At 46.2% G+C, this 23,911-nt stretch overlaps 1 protein-coding gene across 1 annotated transcript in view; it reads right to left on the bottom strand.

Annotated features, from left to right (window-relative positions):
* The window catches only part of foxk2b (forkhead box K2b), a 29,428-nt gene extending 6,328 nt beyond the window's left edge, over positions 1-23,100 (bottom strand). The window contains exons 1-7 of the mRNA XM_063183433.1: positions 22,628-23,100; positions 14,103-14,297; positions 8,919-9,066; positions 7,225-7,371; positions 5,865-6,058; positions 4,371-4,567; positions 772-1,101 (exon numbers count right to left, since the gene is read on the bottom strand). Coding sequence (XP_063039503.1) covers positions 772-1,101; positions 4,371-4,567; positions 5,865-6,058; positions 7,225-7,371; positions 8,919-9,066; positions 14,103-14,297; positions 22,628-22,923 — 1,507 coding nt within the window. The 5' untranslated portion in view covers positions 22,924-23,100. The remainder of the gene's footprint in view (positions 1-771; positions 1,102-4,370; positions 4,568-5,864; positions 6,059-7,224; positions 7,372-8,918; positions 9,067-14,102; positions 14,298-22,627) is intronic.
* Between the last annotated feature and the right edge of the window lie 811 nt (positions 23,101-23,911).

Genomic DNA, 23,911 nt, shown 5'->3' with positions numbered 1-23,911 from the left:
TCACAATGGAGTTTTAATTTGTATCCACATATCGTATACGTTATTGGATAAAAATATATTCCCATTTAAAAATATCTGCATACATGTAACCAGCGCCTCAATCCACCTGGTCTACCCCAGAGTAACTGGGCGAAAAGACCGGCCGTGACGCGATTGAAGCGACAGAGAATCGCTTCTGTGCAGCAAGAGCGATACAAGCGATTGAAGTGACTAGATTATGTCCGTTGAAAGCAGAACGCAAGCATTCCAACATTCCCATTGGCTGTGGTTACTGACCTCTATACAGCCATTGGCTGTGGCATTTGCATAACATTCCCAGGAGTTCAAACTGACGCTCTCGTCGCGCAAATCGCCTCTAGTCTCCAGAATCGCTTCTGTCGCGCCACTCAATACAAAGTCAATCACTTCCGTTGCTCGCATCGCTCATGTCGCGGCTGGTGTATTTGCCCAGTTAGGGTAGGATTAACGGTCAAAAGCAACGTTCATGCATGTCACCTTTGGCCACTGAGTAAGGTGAATAATAAATGCAGACTTGTATGAAGTACAAGCGGAAGTACTCCTAGTATTACACTACTAGTGTTGTAATTACATTTGAAAGAGTACTTCGACTTTACTTTATACAGCTCTGGGTAAACAGTCCACAGCCTTGTTTAGTCAAGTCAAGTCAAGTCGGTTTTATTGTCAATTTCTTTACATGCACTGGTCATACAAAGAATTTGAAATTACATTTCTTGCTTTTACGTGAACATTTCTTGCGTTTACGTGTCTCACCTTTGGCCTCCGTGTGGTCCCCGTTCTGCTGTGGCTCCGTCTTGGCGGCGGTGATGGTGACGGCGTTGCTGGCTGCGGTGGCTGTGTAGGCTGCGGTGGCGGCGGGGGAGAGGGTGGCGAGAGTCACGGCCGGGATCTGGTGCACCACGTGCACCGTCTGCATGAGCTGCGCCGCCCCCGCCCCTACCCCCACCCCCGGCTGCTGCTGGCCCTGCTGCTGGCCCCCGCCCCCCCCCACCGAGCTGACCGGGGTGGCCACCGCGTACGTCACCGGCTTCACCGCCTGATGCTGCACCGTGATCAGCACCGGCTGGCTGCCCAGCGGAGAGCCTGGAGAGAGGACACAACACACACGAATATGAACATGTGCGCACACACCGCACGCGGACATACACATAGAGGAGAAAAATGTTCTATGTTTTTTTTTTGCGCGCACCCAGTTATTTATTTTTCTCCAGAAGTTGAGCATGCCCTGATACACACACGCACACACACATACATATACAGAGCACTAGCCCACTGAGCGTGTGTGTGTGTATGTGACATACACACACACACACGTTCAGTGGGCTAGTGCTCTGTATAATTATAACAGGGACCCTGGCTCGATTCTGGCCCAAGGTCATTTCCTGATCCTCACCTCACGTCTCTCTCACCATCCTGTCTTAATATGATTGCTATAACAGTGTTCATTTGTCACTACAAATAGTTTATGTGAACTGGTAATACATTTCGGGTACTCATTGGCAACAACCTGTAGCTAATGTGAATCACGACACACAGATCATGATAGGATATGCACATCGCAAAGAGGCCCAATACGATCTATTGTCATGATGATTTTTTGTACATCCCTACCTTACATTATGATTGCATGCAAAGAACACACAAAGTAAAAACAAAAAAAGAAGGATGATAGGTCCTTCAAGAACAGCAGCCACGGATAGACAAATAAAAGCTGTCATTCATCAATGTTTTAGTTAGTCTGTGTATGTGTGCGTGTTTGATCTCTGCTACTCTAGTCTGCTCTCTCTCATAAACATCATGAAGAAGCCGACGGCCCCAAGGGAAAGATTGTGAGACAACAACAAAAATAAAGAAAAGACAAAAATCACACACTAAATAAACACACCATGATGCTAAGTTCATTATGGAATTAAAATGGAGCAGTGTAAAGTTGAAGCCTGGGCCACAATATTACCTCGAGCCATAACATTAGGCTCGGCAATGCAAAGCATGTGTGTTTATATAGCAGACTTTATACTCTACACACAAAGATGACTAATAAAGAATAGGCACGAGATGTAGAAAACACAACACACAAACAGATAAACATAGCTAGGTTTCCCTTTCATTCATTTGCGTCAGCTATGTTTATTCATTGCAATTTGGCAGAATGAAATGCCCGTCAGCAGCTGTTTTAGATTACGGAGGTTGGCCTGGTTATTGCATAAACCTGACTATTTATTTCTTTGGGGTGACAAGGGAGTAGGAAGACTTCACTGGGTGTGCTGTACAGAGACACATGCATGTTTATGTTAAAACACTGGAGCGTGTGTGTGAGCTCAGCTGAGTTGCTGTGCATTGGTGTAGTGCTTGTTGCAAAGAGTTAAGTGACAGACACAATCAGACATCTTTTTAGAATGTCATTTTGTCTGTTTACTTCAGTTCTAATATTGGGACCTATACTAAGAAGCTGGTACAGTTGTAAACCAGGCTTAGTTAACCTACAGGAAGTGGTACATCTGCTAATAGAGGCACCTGCAAGCATCATTTAATTCAGAAAATTAAGACTCCAAGCTTTTCTATTAGATCAGTATTTCTCAATGGGGGCACTACAGCCCCCAAGGGAGCGAGTGTGAGCCCTTGGGCAGTGGTTCTTAACCTGGGGTGCGGCACCCCCTGGGGCTGTGCGAGAGATTTCAGGGGGTGCATGGAATTTTGTTTGTGTTGAGGTTGTGCCCAAAGTTCTGCGAGTGAACATTATAATTAGGCCAAAAAGGTTAAGAACCACTGCTCTAGGGGGGGCTTTGAGACAGATACAGCTGAGAGGGGTGTGGTACTTAGTTGCCATTAGGGTGCATTAGTCATGATGCGCCCACAACAACTACACTATTGCTTAACACATTGACTACCAGCGGTGTTTTCAGAATCATGTCGTAGACTCCCAGCGTTCTAAACCATTTTTAGGTGTTTTTTGTACAGTCATAGCATATTATGTGATAGGGCCACCGAAACATGCTATGGCTCATTTGAAAGGTGAGCCTTTCACCTCTTAGTGCGTGAAAACCGCATGTCTCTATGTGCTTTTATTGCCGAGCTATCGTGAGTTAAACCAAGGCCGGTATCTGCCCAAATCACCATGGAATGGAGATATCGAGGCTTTTGTCAATCATGCGCCGTTTCAGAATCTGGCGCTTCTTCTTCTTGTTATGAAATGAATCTTGCGCTTTTTCACGGAGACACATCTCTCCTGCTCTGCCACCTCCCCCTCCAAATGTATCAACCAACCAAGCGCATTTTCGCCGGAAGTACGTTTCAGTTCCTTGTGTTCAGTCTGTTCCTGAACTTCCTGCACAACTAATCTTTGCACACACCACACGAAACGGGTCGTAGTCACACCACCACACGCAGTAGGCAAAACATATTCAAAAACACGTCACTAAAGGCATCTAGTCCAACGTCAACAACAAAATCCGTTAATCGGATGCATTAATGTCTCCGATCCTGTGGGGAAACAGCAGTGCTGTGCGCCATGCATGTGTGCTACTGTTTACATAGCAATGCTAGCTTCACCGACAGTAGCAGCCAGCTTCTCCTGTTCACTACGGCGTCAGTTTCATCATGGGGGTAATAAAAGAACAAAATGAAGAATCTAACTTATCTGGTTGCCGATCAAATCCAAGGTAAGGGTAATAATCCAATCACAGTTCACAATATATAGGGCAGTAGGATCTGTCCAAGGTTTGTATTATTCCCCAGGTGTGTTCAGTCGAAGTCAAAGTGTTGTCTTCTGTACTCATTTTTTTTTTTTTGAAGCATATTATAAAGCGCCATAGAGTGGACGCTGACTGTAGCCTACTGTAGCACTAAGGAAACAACATACAAGCACGATCCTTGTGTTTATAAAGATGACAGCATCGCAGACACTTGTGTAGGCTACACAGAGAGGGGAAAGGGCGCAACAGTGACGTAACCGACGCAGACCAACAGTTCCATACAGTAGGCTACAGTTATGAAAAATATTGTTGGGTTGGCGCCGATCCTGGAGTTGTGATTAAAATGTCCAGATGATGACACAAACTTTTGACTGTCATCTATGTCTGTTCTACTTATCACAGAGCTCCCAAAATCACACACAATAAGCATTTAAGTGTCTAGTTATGAAATATGAAATAATAACTCAAAAACGGGTTTTCCATTTTTGGGAGCCAACGCATGGGAAGTAAAAACGGGTTTTCCAGTGGTTTGGGAGTCAATGTGTTAAGATGGCTTGGACAAATGAGAATCTTCAAAGATGTAGTAGTACTTGTATTTGCAGTACTTGCATTTGAAAGGGTGTGTGTGTGTGTGTGTGTGTGTGTGTGTGTGTGTCTCACCTGTGGTGCTCTGGGCAAAGTGTGCTTCCTGTATGACTGAGAGTTTGGGCTGCACGGCTGTGGGTGGGGGCGGGGCAGGGGCGGGCTCAGAGTCAGCAGGAACGGGGGAGCCCTCGCGTGATAGGCTGTCTGGGGTCTGCACCCCACTGGAGTGGGCCGAGAGAACACCCGAGTGGTTTGGAGAGGCTGGGGCACTCCTGTTGAGAGAGAGAGAGAGAGAGAGAGAGAGAGAGAGAGAGAGAGAGACAGCGAGAGAGAATGTTAGCTAGAAAAACACATATATATAAAAGCACACGCACTAATACACTAACACTTGAGACGTGAAGAAACACACACACTAGAATGCTAGTGAGTAATGGACTCATAATGATACGGTCTTTGACCAAATATTAACCAAACCCACATCTATGTACATTCATGAGGCACACAGTATGGTACCCTAAACTTTGTGATGATTATTTTATGCTCCTAGTCTGCTATTCCACTGGACTACATACCAACTGCACAGACAGCGTAATAGGTTTTCTCCATTCCGAGACGGCTACGCGGAGATCCATACGGAGGCAAATAATAAATGAGGAATTGCTCAGAGCTGGCCGTCAACATCACTGACAGACGTAGACAAGGCTAAGGGGTGAGGAAGAGACAGCACCCAAAATATCTAAGGATGAATCAGAGAGAGAGAGAGAGAGAGAGAGAGAGAGAGAGAGAGAGAGAGAGAGAGAAGAGAGAGAGAGAGAGAGAGAGAGAGAGAGAGAGAGAGAGAGAGAGAGAGAGAGAGAGAGAGAGAGAGAGAGAGAGAGAGAGAGAGAGAGAGTGTGTGTGTGTGTGTGTGTGTGTGTGTGTGTGTGTGTGTGTGTGTCAGACCCAAACAATTGGTGGGTGAATCATCATTTGTTTGTTCTGAGAGTGTGTTTCCGCATCTCTGTTTGTGAATTGGTGTCTACGTGGTAGCCCCAATCACTCGAAAAGGTGAATCACCGGTCGTCTTGTCTACATAGTTCAGTGTACACGACAGTGGGAGGAAGATAGGACTCCTAAACAATGACTGGACGAGTGGCAACTGAAGAGTGCAGTGACGGTGCAGTAAGGTAAAACAAGCTATCCAGATGCTGGGTGTTATTGAATAGAGGTTTTTATAATGAATGCATGAAAGATGTGTGTCCCCTCAATGCATAGGTGAGATGTCAAATCAAGGTGTAAGTAGCACCGTCCACATTGGTGTCTGTAAGTAATGTTTGTATAGTTTTTACACAGAGCATCTGTAGCCTGTGTGTGTGTGTGTGTGTGTGTGTGTGTGTGTGTGTGTGTGTGTGTGTGTGTGTGTGTGTGTGTGTGTGTTTCACCTGGATGAGAGGGGTCTGTGTGTGTGTGTGTGTGTGTGTGTGTGTGTGCGTGCGTGCGTGCGTGCGCGTGTGCATGCGTGCGTCTACGTGCGTCACCTGGATGAGAGGGGTCTGTGTGTGTGTGTGTGTGTGTGTGTGTGTGTTTCACCTGGATGAGAGGGGTCCGAGTGGGGTCCTGAAGCAGGGCACGCCCCGTGGGCGTCGTTTCCTGAAGGCCTGCTCGATTAGCTTGCCCTCGCACGAGGGGTCGATGCGCCAGAACGAACCCTTGCCCGGCTCCTCTTGCGAGCGCGGCACCTTGATGAAGTATCGGTTGAGCGACAGATTATGCCGAATGGAGTTCTGTAATACAGAGAGAGAGAGAGAGAGAGAGAGAGAGAGAGGGGAGAGAGAGAGAGAGAGAGAGAGAGAGAGAGAGAGAGAGAGAGAGAGAGAGAGAGGGAGAGAGAGAGAGAGAGAGAGAGAGAGAGAGAGAGAGAGAGAGAGAGAGAGAGATAGAGAGAGAGAGAGAGAGAGGACATGGAGGCCATTTTAGTTTTTTAGTTGCCTATAATAAACCCTTTCATCTGTTACTTGAGACTTCTGATTTCATACAAATGTTTAGTAAGTAAAAAACAAGCAAGTAAGCAGTGATGTTGTTACAATGTACAACTGAGTTTTTTTTCAGCAATCAGCAATCATCTGCACCCAAAGGATGATTTGAATGTTTCAATTTCGTCCTTGAAATTGGATCATTTTCTTGTTTTATCTGCTATATGTTTGATGCATTTAATTGTGTGATGTGAAACCAGAGCAAACTAATGACCCACTCAACTCATTTAAGCAGACACAACACAAACCAACATCCCACTTCCACATTCAGTATGTTTCGCGAAAATAGATCTCGACTTGTGCAACTAGATTTACTACAGGTTCAGACTTAACCACAGGCAGATGCTTCATCCGTCTAGGCGAGCACTCCACACTGTTGTGTGAATACGGTGTGGAAGCGCACATGCAATTTGCCAAGTCATCCCCTGGCCAGATACATTTGCTTGTATTTCCACCGACCCCCTCAGATAAACAGTTTTGTTCACCACTTCCTCCACAGGTGCAATACTAGTTTGAATCTCGATGTCCAAACCACTCACTCACTCACTGGCCAACGCACGCACGCAGGCACGCACGCAGGCACGCACAGGGAGCTGCTGCTTAAAAAAAAAAGATTTAGACGTGCCATGTCTGTTAGCCCTTGCCCTGCACCACATTTATTTGTGTGACTGGCACGCACAATCAGTAGAGTGGCATATACAAAACAACAGGCAAACATACCGCTAAGTGTTGAATCGAGCCAAGGAGAGGATCAACATTGGTCACAAACACTGTGACAAAGATCAGGCTTTGGAGTGGCTTGATGTTGGTGAGGCAGTCCAGACACAGAAAGTGCATCCTGCAACTGTTGGGGATGGGGATGAGAAATATGTGTGTGTGTGTGTGTGTGTGTGTGTGTGCGTGTGTGCGTGCCTCACCTGCCAGCCCTTGTCTGCGGTCCTGTAGTAGGGGTAGTTCTTGGTGATGTGCGTGTAGATGCCGTTTAGTGTCAGCTGCTTATCTGGGGCCATCGTTATGGCCTGGACTATCAACTGTGCGTACGAGTACGGGGGTTTAGAGTCATCCTGGAGAGAGAGGGAGAGAGGAAGACAGGGACAGAAAGAGAGAGATTGTTATTATCGTTTCTATTACCGCTATTATTGTCATCGCTTGTCATATCAGACCATTGGCATCACAAAGTCCAGTCTGTGTCCAGACATTCACACGATGTTACAACAAATTATTATGAAGAATGTTCATTAGCAAACAAATCCCATTTTAGCCATTAAAAACACAAACAAAAAAGGGGGTAAAATCGCATCATTTTACAATGGCAAACCATTTTCTTCACAATCAATAAATGACATGGAATATAGAGCCTCTCTCATCAGGGACATGAGCACATCTGGATGAGCAGAGCCCGGTGCCAGAGAGACAGAGCACCAGGTGTGGAGGAGATTACAGAGACACAGACAGTGCTACAACGGCAACCCACTGGGGCTTCCAAGGCTGCTGTTGCTGCCAATGACTGAACTGTTCGTTCAATGGACACAAACATTATGGCTCAACAAAATAAATTTAGAGCATTTCAAAATTGTTGGTTTTGCAGCTGAAACATTGGATTTCCTGTTTGGAACTGCCCATCAGAAAAGCACTCTCAATACCAGGGCAGGCAGTTTTTGAGAAAGAAGCCACACCTTGAGTATAGTGTCTTCCATTGCACACAAACGCGTTTCAGCGACGCCTGCTCCAAGCTGAAATGTTGTGCTGCAGGTGCTCACCTGAGGAGTGTCTCCTCTCAGGAAGCTAGTCATTGGGTGACTGCGGGTGACTGCTGGTGCTCACCTTGGTAAGCTAGTCATTGGGTAGACCTACTACTGGTGCTCACCTTGGTAATCTACAGTCATTGGGTACCACTTAGGTGCTCACCTTAGGAAGCTACAGCCATTGGGTAGCACTGGTGCTGACCTCTTAGGTAGCTGTAAGTACACCATTATTTTTCTGCACTATCCTATCTGCACATGCGCACCACGCAAGGCTGCACGATCCTCTCTGCGCAACACAATTCGTGGAGCACTGTCGCCCTTGAGTTAGCTAAATAACTATCTTTAAATGTTGTTTTGCTAAAAAGCCCATCTGTAACATTTGTTTTATTCGAGTACCCGAGGCTATATGGCATTCTCCGTGGTTTATTGATACATGTGTTATAAATGTTATACATGTAATATGTGGGAAATACTCATAATATTATAATGGTGGCATCAGGAAAATACCTAGTCATATTCTTATATTATTTCTTATATTTTTCTTTATATTAAAGTTAAAGATTAACGGGCGACTGACGTGGGCATCTGTCAAAGATAGCCGAGGCTTATTGATCACACATGAAGTGTGTTTTGTCAGCGTCTTGACAGATAGGCTACAATTCACAATAAAGATGGAATTAATCATAGACTTTCTGGGTCCTTATACATCGGCTTTTAGCGACAATGCTCCACGAATCGTGCCGCACATTTGCAGAGCGAATAGTGCAGCCTTGCGTGGTCCACATGTGCAGATAGGATAGTGCAGAAAAATAATGGTGTACTTACAGTAGCTACAGTCATGGGGGAGGGCCACTGCTGGTGCTCACCTTAGGACTGTCTCCTCCTGAAGCCTCCTTGTCGTTCTCTGACTGGGAGTTGTCTCCCATCAGCTGCAGGTCGGAGGCAGTGATGCGGCCTATCTTGTAGCCCGAGGAGCCCGCCCCCCTGGGACTGGACGGACACGAGTTGGCCGCACTGCAGAGAGAAGACGAGAGGAGAGGGCAGACAGGAGGAGAGGAGAGGAGAGGAGAAGACAGAGGAGAGGAGAGGAGAGGAGAGGAGAGGAGAGGAGAAGAGAGGAGAGGAGAGAGGACACAGGAGAGGAGAGGAGAAAAGGCGAAAAAGGAACAGAGAATATGTTAGGATGAGTAAAATTTCATCATTACTGACGTCTATGTGTATGTGTGCGCATGTTTGTATATGTGTGTGTGTGTACATGCGAGCGTGTGTGAACGTCTGTATGCGTCTTACTTGCCTGTGTTTGTAATTACGTGGTATTTATGCTTGAATGAGTATACAACATAACCCCATGGGTGTCTTATAGCTCTTACTTATAACCCACCCAATGCACTAATGTACAATGCAACAATAACTCCCTGACCACAGATCCACATGCGCGTTACACATACAGTGCATCTGTTAGGATGCTTGTGCACCGGCAAGAACCGCACTTGGTGGAGAGTGGTCGGAGGCTGACGTCATACACACCTCAAACTGTATCGCACGGTTCAATTACACTGCTGCTTATGGGCCGCCTCCTCTGCTGAGGCAAGACCAGGCAAAATAAACTGAAGTAAACCAACTTTGTTTGTGTGCATTTCTGAGCGTGTGCGTGTGTGTGTGCGCACGTGTGCGTGCACGCATGTGTGCTACTGCTTGCACAAGAACATCTGTGTGTTGGCATTTGCAAAGCACTGATTTCTCTGGAGTACCAGAAGACAAAGCCCAGATGGAGCAACAGTGATAAGCCTTCCCTAGTTTACTGATTCCTTAACTGTGGGCCGTGCAGGTATTACAAGTGGGCTGTGAAATCGTTTTCTGAAAGTCTAAGCAGTGTGTGTGTGTGTGTGTGTGTGTGTGTGTGTGTGTGTGTGTGTGTGTGTGTGTGTGTGTGTGTGTGTGTGTGTGTGTGTGTGTTGCTATTGACGATTCATTGAAGTTGCACTGTATATTGGGTCAGAGGTGGGCCACAAACATGTGAGTTTTCAAGTGGGCTTCAACTTGGAAAAGGTTGGGAACCCCTCCTCTCGTCAACCGTTTTGACGGCACAGCTGTCACTGCAACAAGTGTCCATGTCTTGTCCACCTGCACGCGACATTATGTTTCTCAACGGGGGCCGTTACGGAGCCCTTAGGGGGGCGTTGAAAATGAGAAAGGTGCGAGAAGGGGCACTCGGTTGTGGGGGGCAATAGTTTATCCTATTTTTTTAATGCTACGGGGGGTGTTGACTTATGATCAGGTCAAGTGGGCTCTGGCAGGCTTATGATGAGGTCAAGGTGGCATTTGTTCAAAAAATCTTGAGAATCACTGTGCTACATTGAGTAGTGTGCAGTGACTACCATCAGTTCAGCAACACCACAGAAGTCTAAGCAGTTACTTGCACTTAAACCAGTGGTGTAGTCTACGTAGAACGCGGGTATACGGAGTATACCCACTTCTAAATTTCAGGGATTTCAGTATACCCACTTAAAATTGATTTATCCATTGTTTTGAATAGCACAAATATATACAGTATAACCACTTCAAAAAATGCTCAAATATACAGTATACCCACTTCAAAAAAATAGACTACACCGCTGACTTAAACTACTGTGTATGTATGACTCAGTGTGTTGTCTAACTGTGTGTTTTTGAGACTGAGCATATAGGTCTGTTTTGTGTATGCGTGGGTGTGTGTATATGTGTTTTTACTGGTGGGCTAAATATTGCCTAGCAACCACGCTGCGGCTAGCTACTCTGCACTCCAGACACACACATGGCAGAAGGGAAAACAAATAAACAAACAAACAAACAAACAAACAAACAAAAAAGCAGGCCTGCATGTGGCCAAACACATTTCTCCTCCTACTCTTTCTCCGCTGTTTGTTTATCTACCACCGTGGGCCACCAGCATACTAGCTGAGCTACCAGATGGAGAGCGATCTGGTCTATAGCGGGAACCACTGGAAGAGGCTCATTCTTTTGAAGCACGGTTGTCGGTATCCGTTGTAAATGGGTTCTATTGTAACATTTGGGGACAATACAAATGTCTGAAAACACTAATGTTAACAGTGTACACTGAACTTCTCAGAGTTTGTTTTTTGGAACCACGCTCTGGCTACCTCTATTGCACTTTCCCGAGGCGGAGGTCGGGGTTTCTGACCACCGAGTTTCAAAAGAACGAGCCATAAAGCTGGAACCACTGGAAGGTGTGAGGGACAGACCGATGCAAGATTGCAGTCTTGAGTTTTTCCTTGTCGTATTTTTGTGAACAGTTAAGAAAGTATGGGGATGGTTCTTTATTGAGTGTGAAAGTAGTGTAGGGGATGCATACACATCCAGCACAGCAAGTGCCGGATCAAACAGAGACGCATAGATGAACAAGAAGGAAATTCCACACATGTTGCTCATCGATTTATTCAACACAAACATTTCGACAGGATGAAACGTTGTGCTGAATAAATCGGTGAGCAGCAACTGTATGGATTTTCCTTCCTCTTTATCGAGTGTGGCCATGACAATCGATCAGAGTGGATGAAAAATCTTGGGTGTACATCAGGGACCTGAGAAGAACACTTTACTGGCATTCTAGATCAGTGGTCAGAGAAGAACACTTTACTGGCATTCTAGATCAGTGGTCAGAGAAGAACACTTTACTGGCATTCTAGATCAGTGGTCAGAGAAGAACACTTTACTGGCATTCTAGATCAGTGGTAAGAAAATATCACTTTACTGGCATTCTAGATCAGTGGTTCTTTTTAAAAAAAAGTCCCGTTGACCTCATCATAAGCCTCCCGATGCCCACCTGGGCTCATCACAAGCCTGCTAACGCCCCACCTCCACTTAATATTAAAACGTTAAGTAGACTAATGCCCCCCAATGGCAACCAAGCACTGCCCCCTCTCAGCCGTCTCCTTCTCACCACCCTTCTTAGGGCTCCCTAATGCCCCCTGGGGGGCTGTAGAGCCCCTGTTAAGAAACACAGACAGATAGGTTCTCTCATCTGTACCTCAACTAAGGATGCACTGATGCAACACCCACTTAATTCCTCACAGTCTTGTAATCAGAGATGTAAATTACCCTACTAAACAACCTGCTGCAACACAAAGAAACCGTCTTATCTAAAACACCTTTTAGCCTACTATAGCCTGATAACAAATTATGCTTTATTTTATAATTATCACACAACTCTGATAATATCACACAAATCTTTTCACCTTTATACCCATGCACATGCAAATACTTCTAGACCTAAAGAGTCTTAAAAAATATTTAAAAAATAATGTAAAAAAAAGAATAGTCAATGCAATATGCATATTATATGCTGTAGCCAATCTTAACGGTTGTGTTGTACAGATCCGGCTTCCAGTCTATACATGCAATGTGTATAAAAAAAATCTCTTCAAAAATCTGCCTACTAGTGCAGACTTCAACATGCTGGAAGTTTGGAAGAGGTGACACTTTTTTGTGCATACTTTCGAAAGCCACATGCCACATGGCAAACATCAAAATCAAAGTCATCAATGTACAGCATAAACTCCCTTTTGGTGTTAAAATCACTACCTATTGGCTCCATATGGCACACTAGTCATATGGACACAGACCCACAGAGACGGACGGACGGACGGACGGACGGACGGACGGACGGACGGACGGACGGACGGACGGACGGACGGACGGACGGACGGACGGACGGACGGACGGACGGACGGACGGACGGACGGACAGACAGACAGACAGACAGACAGACAGACAGACAGACAGACAGACAGACAGACACGTTCTCAAGTGTAGATGTGGGTCTAAGGTGCTGACTGGTAGAGAAAGGATGTGCTTAGAGGATGTGAGTCCTGCCTCCGGTATGCAGGAATGACTTGTGGTGTTGTCTAAAAACCTTACAAGGACGGACACCCACACACACAAGGACACACTCACTACTTCATAACGCCTCTGAGTCAGACTTGCTCCAAGAGACTTCTTATTTATGTGGCAAGCCAGACTCAAGAGGCCACACCAGGACGTTGAGTCTGGAACTGATTCGAACCAATCTAGAAGTGGCCCTGGCCGAGCCGCAAACGGCTGGGGCACTGACTGTTACGCCAGGGACCTGAGTTTGATTCTGGCCCGAGGTCATTCCCGATCTTCCCCCATTTCTCTCACCCATTCACTTCCTGTCATCATCTCACATTGTCCTACAAAATAAAGGCACAAAAGACCCTAAAAAGACTTCTAGAAATAGCTAGTGTATAATAAGCACAACACTTACAACATTTAAAGCAATCACCCTACCTCCAAGTTGGGCAACCGTAAATCATGGGCACTAAGTGACAAATATTATTAAAACCACATCTCAAGGCTGTGGCAATAAAACGTGTCATTCGTTTCTAAGCTATTACAGCAGCACCTGTAAAAGCCATCTGTAAAAGATAGTTGCCAAAACCACATGTGAATTCCTATGCCCAAATATACTACATACGACTACATTCACTTTTATGATCTGGGACATATGGTGCAATTATTTCCAACTTGCACACACTGCTGAGCCCAGCATGAGGTGTGTGACTTCTCCTCCATATTCCTGCGCAGCACAGCACAGCAGAGCACGCCTCTGGACAGGCACAGACAGCTGGATTAGTAGTATGGACCTGCAGCTGAGCTGGGGACACTGGGATACACTTCCCTTCAGCACGACTGGCTGTGTGTCGTGACCCTCACCTGATGCTCGCAAGGTGGTGTGTGTGTGTGTGTGTGTGTGTGTGTGTGTGTGTGTGTGTGTGTGTGTGTGTGTGTGTGTGTGTGTGTGTGTGTATTATTCCTCATCTGATGATGTGTGTGTGCGTGTGCGTGTGTTACTCCTCACCTGATGATGTCTGTGGGAAAGGGCAAAGGGGTTCACAAGGTGGTTTGTGTGTGTGTGTGTGTGTGTGTGTGTGTGTGTGTGTGTGTGTGTGTGTGTGTGTGTGTGTGTGTGTGTGTGTGTGTGTGTGTGTGTAACAGAAACAGAGATGGGGCAGGGGGTAGTCAGTCCTCACCTGAGGGTGCCTGTAGGGGAGGGCAGGGGGCTCATGAGGTGTGCGATGTTGTCGGGGATGTTGATGGTGAGGGGGGAGATCTGCGGCTGTATGGGCTTGATGGGCGACTCTGGGGCCTCGCGCTTCTCCCTCTTAACACTAGACAGCGCTGTGAAGGAAATCTTGATGTTGGTACTGGGGAAGCGGAAGGTGCACCTGTGAGGAGAGAGAGAGAGAGAGGGGGAGAGAGAGAAAGAGAGAAAGAGAGAGAGAGAGATAGAGAGAGAGAGAGAGAGAGAGAGAGAGAGATAGAGAGAGAGGGAGAGAAAGAGAGAGAAAAAGAGGTTTCATTAGCACGCATTTAATTTACTGTATCATTGTCACCAGTTCACATCATGACATGTTACACAGAACTTACACAAAAAAAATTCCGCACAGCAAGAGAGAAAGAAGTGTCTTTCACATTCCTATCACACCAGAGAGACAAACAGAGACAGAGAGAGAGAGAGAGAGAGAGAGAGAGAGAGAGAGAGAGAGACAGAGACAGAGAGAGAGAGAGAGAGAGAGACAGAGAGAGAGAGAGAGAGAGAGAGAGAGAGAGAGAGAGAGAGAGAGAGAGAATAACAGTCATGATAGATGACATATTAGGATGGATGGATGAGGCAGCAAAAAAGACAGGTATGCGAGTTCCGCAGCGCCTCCTCCGTCTCGTCCCGGGCCCTGACGGCGCAGCCAGCATGAAATTATATTTTGTAGCCGCCGATATGTCACAACAATTGATTCTCCTTTCCACCTGACCAAGCGTCGTCTTCCTCCTGTTGTGTCTGCCTGGTACTCTCGCTGCTAAAAGAGGGACTCAATAGGCCTTCTATTCCCACATCCTTACCCCATGTAATAAGGAAGCCAGGGGTGCATTTCTCGAAAGCATCGTTGTTAGCATTTAGCAACTTCGGTAGTTGCCAATGGGAAGTTGCATTACCACCAACAAAGTAGCTACCGTAGTTAACAACTATGCTTTCGAGAAATGCACCCCAGGGCTGGTGGCGTTACTGAAACGGACGGCCGTCTCTCAGCTCTGCTCAGTAGAGAGTAGGACAACTCTCCTGCAGGGCCCACAGATAAAATTAGCCCTTTTTAGATCTCACACACGCTGACTTGACCTCAAATATGGTGGAAGCTTCTCATCCACATCCACGGACACACACAAATGAAAGAGCCCCACACACACACATACATACATACACACACTCTCCCCCCCCCCCCTCTCTCTCTCTCTCTCTCTCTCTCTCTCTCTCTCTCTCTCTCTCTCTCTCTCTCTCTCTCTCTCTCTCTCTCTCTCTCTCTCTCTCTCTCTCTCTCACTCTCTCTCTATCTCTCTCTCTTTCTGTCTCTCTGTCTCTTTCTCTCTCTCTCTCTCCCTCTCTCTCTCTCTCTCTCTCTCTCTCTCTCTCACACACACACACACACTCCCTCTCTCACACACACACACTCCCTCTCTCACACACACACACACACACACTCCCTCTCTCACACACACACACACACAGAAAGTGTGTATGTGTGTCTCGTCAGGGTTATAGAGGGTGAGAGCTGTGTTTGCCCAAAGCAAAACCCCAGCGGCCCCTGAATGCCAGGCGCTGCACTGCGGCCGGTGCCAAGCCCAGACAAAGCCATCACACAACAGAACAGAACAGAACCGAGCAGAGCAGAGCACCAGACCCAGGCAGGAAGCGGAGACTGGGGAGAGCAGGGAGGATGGATGGATGGAGGGGACGGAGGGAGGGAGGGAATGGGTACCAGTCTGACTAAAACCAGCATTTTCATTTCAAGCTCAAAAATCATGGCTTTGAAGATTTCCTTACCTGCTCTTACAAAGAAGGCCTTTGTGTGTGGGTCTTTTTTGTGTCTTCTGTGTCTGGTGAAATGCACACTAAACATGTAATCTATCCATCCCTATTGCTGTGACAATATGCAGAAAAAAATATCTAAATATATATATATACAACTGCTATCATTTCATCATATAATTTCAGCTGTGCCACTGTACCAACATTACTACGATCACACCTGTCCGACGAAAGAATCGTTACACCCTACAAGTACTAGAGTGGCATGGGCAGAGGGGGCACAGGTTCAATGGGGCTGAACAACATAGGAGACGAGAGGAAAGGAGAGGAGGAGAGAATGTGTGTCTATCAGGATTGGGAGGAGAGGCAAAAAGAGAAAAGGAGGTTGTGCGTGTTGCATACCTCACCTGAGAGGAGGAGAGGAGAGGAGAGGAGAGGAGAGGAAGACGGCAGCAAAAGAGGGAGTGGAGCTGGTGATAAAGGAAGGGAGCTGATGCCCAGATACAGACACATCAAGAGAAGCAGACCAAGGAGAGAGGGAAAGAGCATCTTCTATATTGAGCTATTTATCCACACACTTGGAACTTCCCCCATTGCAATTGGAAGCCTATTTGGAAAATTCTGAAAATCCACATTGGTTTGTTGCATGCATGTTCTCCCGGGCTTAACATTGTTATAGAGCTGGTGATGAGAATCTGGATGCATGTGGACATTGAAGGAGATGCTGTACACCGCTGGCAAACATCAGCTCAATAAAGGGCCAGAAACACACACACAGCTGGACCTGTGTGCATCAGGGGCATACAGAGCTGTTAGTCAGCAGCCATCCATCTTTGACTAATCTGGCCACATGAGAGCAGCGGCGCCCCCGGCAATATACTGTACCTGATCAGACAGCACACTGCTGTGGGGGACTGTGGGTGCCATGTTTCTCTCTCTCTCTCTCTCTCTCTCTCTCTCTCTCTCTCTCTCTCTCTCTCTCCTCTGACAGACAAAAACAAACGACCAGGAGGCGGGTAGGCATCTCCCAGCATTGCTGTTTGCCTCTCAGCCGCACGTCCTACCGAGATAATATGTGCGCTAGAAACAGACAGAGAAACAGAGAGACAGAGAGAGAGAGAGAGAGAGAGAGAGAGAGAGAGAGAGAGAGAGAGAGAGAGAGAGAGAGAGCGAGCGATAAGATGGCATTGTGTATGTCGGCACAGTGGCATGGCAACCACGAGGGTTCCGTTAGTACTGGAATGTTGGGGCTATGGGACATGACACATTCCATCCAGATGGGGGCGATCTTTCTGGCTGTGGCAGGTATGTATGCATAATACACACCACACACACACAAGCCACGGCCCAACCAAACACACACAAACAAAAACACATGCCCTGCTTCTGCTAACTTGTACTAGGTAGGTAACCAAAGCAACAAATGAGTAGGCCTAGATTATTTATACACGACTGTCTGACTGTCTAATCTGCTAATATTCTGAGTTTTGAAATGCCTCCAGAGTTTAAACAAAACAAAAAAGAGGGGGTGGGGGGTGCAGAGTCCCATGTAAACATGCACAAAATGGCCTTGTGTTCCCTCTCCCCTCCCCTCCCCTCCTTTCCTCCTCCATGCAGCTACATACTGAACTACTTTTGGGGGGCAGGCCTGATGGAAAGCACCTCTCTCTCTCACAAGTTGGCATGGAATGCAGTGAGACTCCAAGCCATTGTGAAAGTGGTTTGTGTGTGTGTGTATGTTTGCGTATACTGGTGTGTTTGGGAGCTTTCTTGCTGTGAAAAGTGGTGGGGTGAGAGAGAGAGAGAGAGAGAGAGAGAGAGAGAGAGAGAATGTATGTATGTATGTATGTATGTATGTATGTATGTATGTATGTATGTATGTATGTATGTATGTATGTGTGTGTGTGTGTGTGTGTGTGTGTGTGTTCGCTGTGTGTGTGTGTGTGTGTGTGTGTGTGTGTATGTATGTGTGTGTGTGTGTGTGTGTGTGTGTGTGTGTGTGTGTGTGTGTGTGTGTGTGTGTGCGTGTGTGCGTGTGCGTGTAATGGTTTTCCTTTCTTCTGTCTCATTTTAACATTCAGGGAAGCATCTCTGCCAATTTTCTAAAACCCCCCACCGCCTCCTTTCCAACTCTTCTGTCATTGAAGCTGAACTTTTGCAGCAGCCATCCAGACTTTGGTACAGCGAAGGGGAAAGGGACAAGGGAGTTTTAAAATGTAAGCGAAAGCAAAATATCTGTAAGAGTACGCCAGTACAGTTCTTCCAACAGGGATGGATCTGGCTCTTTTTTTGTCCTCCCTGCTGCACAAATGGCTAAAACAGCCTCTAAAAACAATGCTACATTTTGAAACCTCAATCATTCTAAAAGTAAGTGAAACAAATGGACCTAAAAGTGGTCAATATCCGACCCCAAAACAGTGCATGCAGAGCAACATTTATAATGTTATAACATTATAAATGTTTATAATGTTATAATGTGAGTCTCTGTAGTGTGTGTGTGTGTGTGTGTGTGTGTGTGTGTGCGGTGGGGACGGCCGCATGCCAAGGTGGCTTATGTCATTCCACAGGGGGTCTGTGTGGTATTCCCTTGGTAACCGTGTTTCCCCAATATACAACACACACACACACACACGCACGCACGCACGCACGCACGCACGCACGCACGCACGCCTAATCTGGTGCACTGCTTGGGAAACAAGGTTCGGCATGTTTTGAAGATTACGAGCAGCTCAAATTAAACTTTCCTTCACTCCCACCGCCACTTACAAACGTGGGCACTCAATCACTACATATCTCCCTTAAGAATTGGCCCAAAAGCCCACAGTGAGTGATGCAACAAATATTCTGATGTCTGAAATTACTATTATTATTACCACGGCTACCTACTATATGAAATGTCCCACACTTGGCTGGCATCTTCCTACTCTGAGCATTGCAACCCCATAGTCGTGCTTCTGCACCTTGAGGACTTGGGGGTGCACGAGCTTCTGTGAGTGAGTGAGTGAGTGCATGAGCTCCTATCATCGCAGGAGCAAAAATCTGTCTGTCACTGAGCAAGACGGACTTGTGTATTTTTAAAACAATGTGTCAACGTGACAAGCCGACATGTCACGCTTTCATCACCATGATCGGTACTGACATATCGAAGAGAGAGAGAGAGAGAGAGAGAGAGAGAGAGAGAGAGAGAGAGAGAGAGAGAGAGAGAGAGAGAGAGAGAGAGAGAGAGAAGTGCCAGGCTACAGTATGAGTGGAAGACACCAGGTCTGCATGCTAATGTCTTCCCTCTTAGGTTGGCACATAGCCTGCACCAGAGGGGAGACCTGCACAAGAGCGATGATCACGAAACTAAAGCTCTGGGAATGATGAAAGTTTTGCACGGATCCATATGCAAGTAGGCCAAATGTGTGTCAAAAAACTATGCGACGACGAAAAAACACTAAACATCCAAAATAATCCCTAAGGAAATGCACACAACTTCTTACTCAACTGAAGAGGATGTGTATTATAAGAAGCAGCTAAGAAACATGAAACACACAGGCAGCATTCTCTCTGCATAGAGAGAGACAGACAGACAGACCATTTTTCATTAAGCAAGCCGCAAACTAAAACAAAGTGTTTCATGAGAGGGGACTGAGTCCAACAAGTTGAGGTGTCACAATCCCCAAGGTAACGGACCCCGTGTCCATAACCGTTGCCTGGGACTTCATCAAAAGCTCTTTAGTTGGCGGCGGGCAAGGGCTCAATAGCGTAACCCTAACCCACTTCCTCCTCTGCCTCTGGGAGAGAGAGGGGGAGAGAGAGAAAGAGGGAGAGAGAAGAGAGAGAGAGAGAGAGAGAGACAGAGACAGAGAGAGAAAGAGAGAGAGAGAGAGAGAGAGAGAGAGAGAGAGAGAGAGAGAGAGAGAGAGAGAGAGAGAGAGAGAGAGAGAGAGAGAGAGAGACAGAGAGAGAGAGAGAGAGAGAGAGAGCATGAGAGAACTCATTGGATTGGTTAACACCCCTGTTAAGTGTGACTTCTTCTATGAAGGTTTTTTTTTCAGCTCTCTGGGACAGTAGCACAGCAAAGGCTTTCTATTGTGAGTTTGGCCAATCGTTTTGCCCACAATTGAAGCAAGAAACAGCACAAATTGAAGTGAATTCCATACATGTCAACAACTAACATTTCCCTTACACGCGGCACGCGATGTAAACGCAGTTAGCGATGATGCATGCGACTAGCGATTTGGACGAAGATCCTCGCATATCGGCGTGTCATAACGCATCGTTGCGCACATGTTCTGACGGTCACTTCCTAATGCTTTCCCCTCATTCTGTGTTACCGTGGGACTACTTATCTAACCAATACAGAGTCTATGTATTTACTCCAGGAGGAAAATGCGAAGGAAATTCAAAATCGTAATTCAAATCGTTTTTAACAAAAACGGATATCGTTTAAAAAAAAAAAAAAAGTAAATTTTTTTTTTTTTTTTTTTTTTACATTTTCGTAAACTATGGCGGCCAAATTTAAACTATGGCGGGCCGCCATAGTTTCCTCAATGTATGGGAAACACTGGACTCTCATTGAAGAGGTACGGCTGGTCTGGGGTAATGTGTGGAATATGAGTCATCTGTCAAAGAGTAGCAGCAGAGCAGTATGTCTGCTGATAACAATGCCTGCAACTCCAGTGTTTTGGTGTCACTCTGAGATCGAACCTACAGGGGGCGGTTGTAATTACTTAGCCACCTACTCTCGAACTGATTATTCACCAGGGAGGTATACTAAGTACATGGGGTTAAGTGATAAACCAGGCTTAGTTAACCTACAGGAAGTGCTAAACCTGCTAACAGATGTACCTGCAGGCTGCAGGCATCCTGTAGTTAAGAAAATGAAGACGCCATGCTCTTCTATTAGATGATTTACCTCCAAATCAAGGTACCTGGTTTACTACTGCCAGTTTTTTAGTACACACCCCTGATCTTGGAAGCTGTCTGCAGGAATTACCATCTACATTATCATCTACGACTCTTAACACAGCACCAGGCCAGGTACACATGCAGTGCATATGGCAATACGAGCAATAACTCTTGGAAGGATGTAGGTTTGGCTCATCCTAACAAGACCCTCGCCACTCTAACACGGCATTAGGGATTGTTTTGGGTCCTTGAGCGCAGCCTTGTGCACGAGTTCCGACAACAACATTCTTCTCAAACCACAGGCAAATTGCAGAAATCTGACCACCACCCTCACCACTACCACTACCACATACTCTGTGTGCATGTGAAAAGAGTCACTCGACAAACTGATTAAGGGCAATAAAATGTGAGGGGCCTAGGAGCTTAACCCCAGGCTACTTCGGTCTTCAGCCCTGTTGTTTGTTATGGTAGGATAACAACAATCAAAGAGTCTTCTTTCACAGATAACTCTTTCAGCCAACCTCCTACAAGACACTTCAGGACAGGGTAGTAGAGAGTAGGCATACATGCAACTGTGCATGTGACACACAAGAGTGCAATCAAAAAGGCCTGCAAAGTGTGTTGTGCAAAAAAAAAAACAACTCACATCTGGTGTGTGATCAAGGCACTGTTATGCAAAAACAAGAAAAGACAGAATGAAAGCATGTGACAATACATGTAACCATAAAACCTGTAAGGAAAGAAGAATATGGTTAAATGTTGTCAAACAACTACTGGGTCTGTAATCCCCACCCCCATACACACACAGTCCACACTCAATGTTTACATTGCAGGCAACAAGGTAATGCCACGTAAACAAGACAGTCGGATGCATGCCTATGATGAAGAGGATACAACTAATAGTTTTTCACTAACAACCGCTTGAAAACAAGTTGTCAACTACATCTGAGCCAGTTGAACTCCCCTCCCACCGCCGCAGCCTTCCTTTTAATGTTTACATTGCAGGGTGGACCTTTGTCCTGCAAATAGGTGCACACATGGTGCATCCAAACTCGTATTAGTGTTTGAGAAATGCATAAGTTGCGTCGCACTGTGTACTAAATCCAAATCGCACATCAAACTAGCACCATGTGCACTTCAGCTCAATCGAACCAATGTGCCGTTGCAGACTTTAACAGCAATATCCTAGTCAATCAACAGCGACTAGGTACTACCTCTACTAGTACAAGTTAGTACAAACACGTCCTACATGACCGAGAGGGAGGGGGGCCCTACCCTACAGTAGATGTTTACATGGATTCCGCATGCCTGGCACTAATTTCGTGTAGCAGACCAAAGTATACAGTTCAGCATTGTAGTAGACTAATATGCCGGCTTGCTGGATCTCAAATACCATGCCACAATTTGATCCTGGCACCAGGTTAGTTGAATCGTAGGGCAATCCAGTCTAGGCCAACATGCTCGACACAAAGGCTGATGATTATTTACACTGGGAGGAAACATTTCCTGCTTCAGCAGCCAACGTGCTTTGCTCGCGCTGTGGGCTCAGTTTTCAGTGAACTGTGAACACTGTCCAAGAAACAGTCATGACTGCAGAGTAAAACTAAGGAAAAATCTACAGGGTCGTTATGGAATGTGGTCAATATGGAGACTCGCTTGCTATGTCGGAGTGTTGTCATCTTGCTCGGTTTGAAAAAGGGCATTCTCAAAGGCGTTAGCTTATCATAACGCCCAGAGTAGCACGTGCACCGGAGAGGTCATAAACAATAACAATAATAAAGGCGGCAAGGACGTGACAAAACTTACACTCTGGGTAGCTGAAGAGGTGGTGCACCTCGCCTCAAGAACACCCCATCCACAAACACCCCATTTTTGCCAAGGCAACGCAGGTAGAAGTCACCGCTGCCAGTACCATCCTCGCCGGCTGTGAAAATTTCAAGATGTCTTCGGGATATGAAGCTTGAATGTCCCATGCTCACATCCACCGATCCCTGCGAGGAGTTCCTCCCGATGGTTACCGAGCGCTTTTTCATCATGTATTCGAATTCACGGCCCTCGAGCCGGGCAACAGCCGGCCCAGCCAACCCGCTTACCACCGCCATTTTCTGGATAAATGTTATAATTTCCTAGAAATAATTAATCTAACGTCAGTTTTGATGTGCCCAGTGATGAGCTTTGCGTGGTATCGCTAAAGGCCGAATTGGGGACAGGGCATCTAAATTAAAACAGAAAATTTCGAGGGGAACGTGGGGGACCACAGACAGCGGCTCCGACCCACCGCCGCGATACAGAGAGAAAGGGAAGGAGAAAGAGCCAACCAAACAACGCAGGAGGCGTGAATGGAATGATTGGCACAATGGATATCCAATTACACACGGGTGATATTACGCAGTTCAGTTGTATGAACCAATAAGAAAAGAGACATGGACACTTTGTCGTCTGAAGGTCGGTTGCGCGGTGGCTTAACACGCATGTGTTTGCTTACTACAGCCACTTGCGAAACCAGGCATGGATTTACCCCACACTAGGAATGAATCCAAAGGGAATGACTAGTTGTGGGTTTCTTACAGCATTTATTTGCGGCTCCCAGTATTTTTTATACAGTCTAAGACATTTTTGTGATTTATTCTATAGAAAACATAGAATGTATGGCATCATGGTTTAAACATGTTTATTGTAAACATCACCAACACCACACAAACGAAGATGCAGATTTATGTCAACCATGGAGAAATACATATTTATTTGCATCAATCAGGTAACATCTTTGTTTTCTTTGGGATTGTAGAGATGTTCTGGCCTCTGCATCCTCGTCAGCCTTTCTGCCCATCCCTAAAAGGGAATCCTGGTGAAAATCTATTCACGGTTTTGTATATCACGCTGTCTGCAGCAGCTGGAATTTGTATTTTTCCTTCCCAGAATGCCGTTCGTCTTACTCGTTTTCACGCATGGAGGTCACTGTGTAGCATATTTTTGCGACGATGAAATCCGCTGTATAGTTCGATGTCGGTCAGTTTTTTCGGGTTTATATGACACGAGACTAGGTGGACCACCATTAGGCGGTAGAATGAGTTTAGAGCCCGTTAGGAT

This window comes from Engraulis encrasicolus, chromosome 2, assembly GCF_034702125.1.
Source record: "Engraulis encrasicolus isolate BLACKSEA-1 chromosome 2, IST_EnEncr_1.0, whole genome shotgun sequence".
NCBI lineage: Eukaryota > Metazoa > Chordata > Actinopteri > Clupeiformes > Engraulidae > Engraulis > Engraulis encrasicolus.
Note: the sequence above shows the minus strand (reverse complement) of the source record. Positions and strands in the feature narration are given on the sequence as shown.